Below are 6,949 nucleotides of genomic sequence, written 5' to 3'. Positions count from 1 at the left end.
TTCAGCTTCCTTGCGGACCTCTGGGGGAGTGCTGGGGCTGTGCTTGTGAGAGAAAGCGCACCTCATGCCTGGATCAGCTTGCTGGTCTTGCCTTAATTGACTCTGCCTCACTTTCGGTAGCCCTTCCATTTCAACTTGGCTAATCCAACAGTAGGATAGTGGTAAGACTTGCGGTGGCAGCCCCAAGCAATCTGCATACCTCTTTTCGGGTGGTTGGTCCACTCCGATGCTGTGGCACATCCCCTTGATGTTACTTGCGGGTACTTCGATCCACTCATCTTCCCCTTTTTCTTCAGGTTGGCCCGGCATGCGGGAAAGAGAGTCAGCATCTGTGTTGTTGACACCTGGGCGGTATTTCAGCGAGAAGTTGTAGAGAGCTAATGCAGCTAGCCATCTGTGTCCGGTAGCATCAAGCTTGGCTGTGCTTTGCACATAAGTGAGCGGGTTGTTGTCAGTGTGGACGGTAAATGATGCTCCATACAGGTAGTCATGGAATTTATCCACAATACACCATTTCAGGGCTAGGAATTCCAATTTGTGCGTCGGGTATTTTTTCTCGCTTTCGCTCAATCCACGGCTGGCGAATGACACCGGCTTTAGCTCCTTCCCGTGCTCTTGGTACAACACTCCTCCCAGTCCATCCAGCGATGCATCAATGTGTAGGACGTAAGTCAATTCTGGGTCCACATAGCTGAGGACAGGTGCCTCTGTTAAGCATTGTTTCAGGGAGTTGAAAGCAGCCTCGCATGCATCCGTCCACCGATCTCCAAAGGGTTCACTTGTCTTATAACAGTCTTTCTTTGACTTTACCCTCTTGTTAGTCGACGGGTATCCCTTGGTCAGATCGGTCAAGGGCTTTGCAATACTGGAATAGTTTGGGACGAACCTGCGGTAGTACCCACAGAAACCCAGGAACGATCGCAGCTCCTTAAGCTTGTTCGGACGGGGCCACTTCTTCACTGCCTCTACCTTTTCGGGATCGGTCGCCACACCATCTCTGCTGACAATATGCCCCAAGTACTTCACTCGTGATTGGCACAACCGGCACTTATCAAGCGATAGCTTCAACCCTCCTTCGATCAACCTCTCCAGCACTTTCAGCAGGCGTTGGTTATGCTCTTGAAGGGTTGACCCAAACACGATAATATCGTCCAGGTACACAATGACTTCTCGGTACACCATATCACCCACGATCCTTTCCATTGTCCGTTGGAAGGTGGCTGGGGCTCCCTTGACTCCTTGGGGCATGTTTAGAAACTCGAAGAACCCCAATGGGCAGATAAAGGCTGTTTTTTCTCTATCTTCGGGTTTCATAGGAATTTGATAGAAGCCGTTCCTTAGGTCGAGCACCGAGAACCAAGCGCTCCCTTGTAAGCAGTCTAAGGCTTCATCTATTTTTGGCACTGTATATTGGTCAGTTACTGTTCTCTGGTTTAAAGTGCGGTAATCAACGCACATCCTGATCTTCCCGCTTTTCTTGCGAGCTACCACAATAGGGGAGGCATAAGGGCTCCGGGACTCTATGATAACTTGGTTTTCTAATAGTCCTTTCAAGTGCTGCCTCACATCCTCGAAGTCAGCCGGCGCAATTCTCCTAGAACGCTCCCGGAAAGGGGTCTCATCTGTGAGCCTTATATTGTGTTCCACTCCCTTAGCCATGCCGAGATCCCACTCTCCTTCAGAGAAGGCTTGCTTATGCTTTTCAAGTTCTTCAATTAACATGGCTCTATCATTTGGTGTAATGTCGCTCCCCTCAAAACAGTCCTGAAACTTATCTTCCCTTGTCCCCACATAGAAAGAACTTGCATTCGCCTGCTCTTCTTCTCCCTCTTGCCACTTCTGTAACACCTGGTATATGTGGGTGTTGGTCCCTATTATGACAGGTGTTTCTCCCCTTTCTTTCGACAGGTCTGGGCACACTAAAGCGATTAAAGGTGTTTCTAAAGTGTCAGTCTCTTGAGATGATGTCTTGTGCAAACTGAGGTTCACTTGTACATAGCCCAGATAGGGGTACTTCTCAGCACTAAGGCCCCATATTACAAGTCCGCTGAGTGGCTGAATAGGTACTTCTGACAAGTTCTTCTCATACCACTCCTCAAATATTATGGACACCTGGGACCCGCTATCCACTAAGATTCTACACGGCTTGTCGTTGATGGACGCGTCCATGTGGCAAGTGGGCCCTACTAATCCCTCAGGTAATTCCCCATTCCACCAGGAGTTTCCCATGGCGCAACAAGTTATCTCTAGGGGGCCTATGCGGGGTTCACAGACCTCCCTCTCCCGTTTCCCTGCTCTTGACTCTCTTGGTTCAGGTTGGTATTGTCTGTTCTCCTGCCAGGGTTTCTGTATGTGCCCCGGTTACATTCAAAAGCTCTATGCCCAAACCTTCCACAGTTAAAACATCCCCTGCCACTCCCCCTTCCTAATCCTCTTATCGGGGTGTTGATGTTTGGAGTGGGGGCCTTCGCATTCTGCTTTACAATAAAATCCTCTAATTTTCTATTTTGTTCTTCTAACATTTTAAGGATTTTGGCCTCAAACTCGCTACTTTCAGTGGCGGATTGTACCACCTTTACCTTTTTCACAGTTTTTTCCCTCATTTCAATTAGGACTTCGTCCTGCTTCACTTCCTTAAGTAAGTCATTAAAAGTAGGGGGAGGCTCTCGTATCCCTGAGCATCTTAACTTCTGCGCAACAGGGTCACTAGTTAATGCTCCTCTGAGAAGCTGCTTCATCCTGTGTTTGTCTACCTCCGTTTTCTCTATTCCTCCCTTATCCACTATTTTATACAATAACTTGTCTAGGCGGATCAGGAAGGTGCTTAGCTTCTCCCCAGGGTCTTGGAATGTATGGTGTAATCGGGACGTAAGGTCCCCTACGTCCTCCAGGGTCCCAAAAGCATAATCCAGGGCCTCAAAATACGTTTCCAGGGTGGCATTGGGGCTACTGCGCCTGGCTGCCTGGATAATTCCCATGGCGGGGCCCCTCAAACTTTCTACCACCCTTTGCCTTTTAATTTTATCTGGGCACTGCCACTCTTCAGCTTGCTGTATGGCTGCCTCCTTCCATGCCTCATAGGCTTCCTCTCCCGTGGGTATTGGGATAATCCCAGAAAATATACGCAGCCTACGGTAACTTCCCTCATAGTGCCACCTTTCAAGTTGTGTTACCACCCTGTCTACTATAACCTCAAATTGTCCGCCACTTACGTTGGTGGTTTGGCTTTGGGTATCATTATCCTCTACATCCCTTTCCTCTTTCCCTTTGGCATTTGCATTAGTGGTGGGTTTTTTTGTACTGGCAGGCCCTTCTGGTTTTACTGGCCCTATTATATGCCATTTCCTCCCTGTTTCTTCGCTAGCTAAAACCATTGCCGGGAGTAAGCTGGGGTCTAATTCTCTCAGATTCTCTATGAGAAATGCTGTTACCTTCCCCAAGGCTCCCTTCCATTTATCCACTATTTTTGGTTTAAGCATACCATACAGTTTGTCTGCTTGTTCTAGTACCTCTTCATCTGAGAACTCCGAAAAGTTTCCTGCTATTCCTAGGCATTTCCTAGGGTCCCTATCATTTTGTATACACCACTCATGTATATCCGTTCCTGTTAAAGTCTCCATTTTATATATGTTTGGTAAACAGGAAATCCTACCAAATCTCAGCTCCAGTGCCTCCAAATGTAACCACCTTTTAATTACAGGTATGTGGCTACCACATGTACTATACTGATTTTGTATTTGTTTCCTTTTAGGGCTCTCAAATGAATAGAGGTACAGCGCGTTTATATAAAAAGGTAATTTTACTTTTCAAAATGTGATGAATATAACATTACTATACAAACATTTGAATTCAATAAACAACTTTTTTCATAACTTGTGACTTCAATTATTGACTTTAACAGTAGAACAAGCAGAGCATAACTTTACACAGTATGACGGTTCAATAAGTAACTTTGCATGACATATATAAACTCAATAAACTACTGTACTCTCTATATTTCCTATACATATGGTAATGCATGCATTCACACAAAAAGTTACCATGTGCTGGCCAGCATAATAAAAAACACTGCATATAAATATATCTGTTGGCGCGCGTTGGGGCCCTTGGTTTGCTGAAGGTGTGAATGAGTCAATAAGCAACCTGTCTAAATAAGTCTCTCCGCTGGTCTTCACTAGGTGTCCCTAGCACTGTAGAAGTCTATGTCCCTGTCCCTTTGATGTGTGATATTAATCACACAGAGTGTCAGTATAACTGAGTTTAAATACAATAGTCTGACTTTCCCTTAGAAGATTGAGACTTTCTATCTTTCTCCTATAATTGCTTGGCTGTGAGCTAAGGGGTGATCGCTACAAAGTCTCTTATTCAGTGAGGTATGAGGCTTGAGCTATTCCTATACAGTTGCTGTCTTTAAATAGAGCTAATATAAATGTCTAAGATTCCTGTAGTGCTATGGTGCATAAAGAAGGTTAGCTCACCCTTCTGGCAGCTCTGATCGTATATCTTGGCAGCTGTCTCTATCTGTCTCTGTCTTTCTCTCCTCTTTTCCTGCTCTTTCTCTTTTCCTGGTAACTGTCCCTTTCTCTATCTTCCTCCTTCCTTTCTCTCTGCCTTATTATCTTGGGGCTGCCTGTCTTTCATCCCCAGCCTGACGTGGCTACTTGTCACCTTGTGCCCCACCTCCCTTCTCCCGCAGGGCACTGCTGTTAATACAGACAGACCCTGGGTGCGGAGGGGGGTGACAGAGTGCTCCTGTGCATAATGCAGGAGCGCTATCTTCGGTTTGGTGGCTGAAAATGTCCAGTGAGTAGGTGACAGCGGGGGCCCTCCTATCTCCTGTCGGCGCCTCCTCCCGTCTCCCGCTGGTAGCCGTCAGTGATATGAACGGCACCAGGGTGTAGAGGGGCGCGACAGGGGCAGTTCTGTGCTGGCTGGGCGGCGGCTTTGTGCTGGGCTGGGCGGCGGCTAGGCGGAGCTTCTTCCCCGACTGAGCACCGAAGCTGGGAGATCAGGCTGAGCGGCACTTTCCCTGGCTTGCGGTGGGGCTTGTAGCAGGGCTGAGAGCGGTAGGCGGCTCCTTTCCTTACTGCCACGCCTCCTCCCGTCTCCCGCTGGTAGCCGCCTATAGTAAGGACGGCACCAGGGTGTAGAGGGGCGTGACAGCGGCTGCTTACGTAGCGTGCTGGGCGGCGACCACCGGGATCAGTCAGCGGCGTCTTCAATACTTCAGATGGGGCGGCGTCAGCAAAGGCGCGGCTTCACAGCTTTCCCCGGCAGACGCTTCTCCGGCGGTGATGCGCTGTCAGCGTGGCTGTTCTCCGGCGGTGATGTGTCGTCAGCGCGGCTCACTTCTTGCCTCAATGGTGAGTACCGCTGGTATCTTCTCCGCTCCCCCTCCCATCTCCCGCTGGGTATCGTCAATGACTGGAGCGATCCCAGGGTGCGGAGGGGTACTTGCTTTTCTGTGGTGGCTTTTGCGGGGTGAAGGGGCAACTTGAATGGCAGCTCTGTCCTTTCTCCGCTTGGCTGTTGTCCTGCGGCTGTGTCACACGGATCAGCGCAGCTGAGGCGTCTAGGAAGGGGCTGCAGCTTCACAGGTCCTGGAGGCTACTAAACTCACACCCCGCTCACAAATAGGCTCTCTCCCTAGCTCTATTCCTGGAGCCCAGCCATCGCCATGTTACAGCTCAATGTTTACAGCGCTGGCTCCAGGGTGAGCACTTGGAGAGAGGGAACAGCAATCTGTCTGTAGCTGCGCTGACAGCTCTTTTATATCCCTGCTGGGGGGTCAGCTGATGTGGCACGGGGACAGCTGTTCTCCCGCTCAGTCCACGAGAACAGCTGTTTTCCCGCACAAATAGTGTCCTCGAGGCCTCTCTGGAGGCTTGCCTGAGTGACAGCTAACAGTGAGTTCACTCAGAGGGCAGCAGCACACGTATAAACGCTGCATTATCTAAAGTCTATGTAAAAACAACACTTTCACTGCCACCAATGTTTCTTTGCTTAATAAATCAGTAACAATGCATATATATAATAAAGTTTTCTATCAGCAATGTTACTGGTACATATAAGAGTCCATACCACACTGTTTCGAACATTTTCTGGCAACTTGTGCACTTTGGTTGCTCAGCAAATGTTACCATATTTTTACAAGAGTCCATCACACAATATTAATTTTTGAGGCAAACAGCTCATTGTTTTATAAGTACATTTCTTAACACATTTACAGCATGAATATGTTACACATAACAGATGACCAATGTGCCTAAACAGATGTCTAAAGAGTGGTGTTGGCTGCTGTTCTTTCCATGCATTAATTTCTACATATGACATATATTAAATTGTGTTTATGTAGCCAAAGACTGTAAGTTAGTGAAAAGTACAGCATATTCTTTTTCTAACATTATATCAACATAAGTGTATTTTTATCAAATAAATATACACTGTGGTCTATGCAATTAGTGATTCTATATGTGCATCTTTTGAAAATATGTGAAAAAGCGTGCCAAAATGCAATTTTATGTATCACGGCGCCCATCGCCAATTTTATGTATCACGGCGCCCATCGCATCGTATACCACTAATTAAGGTATGCGATGGGAGGCGATGGGATGCAATGGGACACGATTTTCAGGTCCAAAGACCCGCACTGCACAATAAAATATTGCATCGCATCGCATGCCAATAAAATGGCATGTGATGCACTCGGCTGCACTGGGGATCTTGCGTGTTCAGCGAGATCCTGCATATGCCTAGTGCAGCCGGCCAGGGGACAGGAGACAGCGCATCAGTGTAAACTGATGCGATATCTCCAGGAGGGAACATCGCCGGAGGGGGGAGTTAGCGTTCCCCACATCTCAGAGCATAAAATAATATGTAAAGAGTAGTTCATCTTTAACCATTGCAACTTTAAATTATTGCTTATTTTCGTAATTAGCTGACTTATAAT

General features: G+C 47.5%; 1 protein-coding gene across 1 annotated transcript; it reads right to left on the bottom strand.

Annotated features, from left to right (window-relative positions):
• Positions 1-2,255: 2,255 nt before the first annotated feature.
• Positions 2,256-3,620, bottom strand: LOC146058434 (paraneoplastic antigen Ma1 homolog). The gene has a single exon (XM_083170714.1). It carries the CDS (start codon positions 3,618-3,620, stop codon positions 2,256-2,258), a length of 1,365 nt encoding a protein of 454 aa, XP_083026840.1.
• Positions 3,621-6,949: the final 3,329 nt, after the last annotated feature.

This window comes from Crinia signifera, chromosome 1 (assembly GCF_055691185.1).
Source record: "Crinia signifera chromosome 1, ASM5569118v1, whole genome shotgun sequence".
Classification (NCBI taxonomy): Eukaryota; Metazoa; Chordata; class Amphibia; order Anura; family Myobatrachidae; genus Crinia; species Crinia signifera.
Note: the sequence above shows the minus strand (reverse complement) of the source record. Positions and strands in the feature narration are given on the sequence as shown.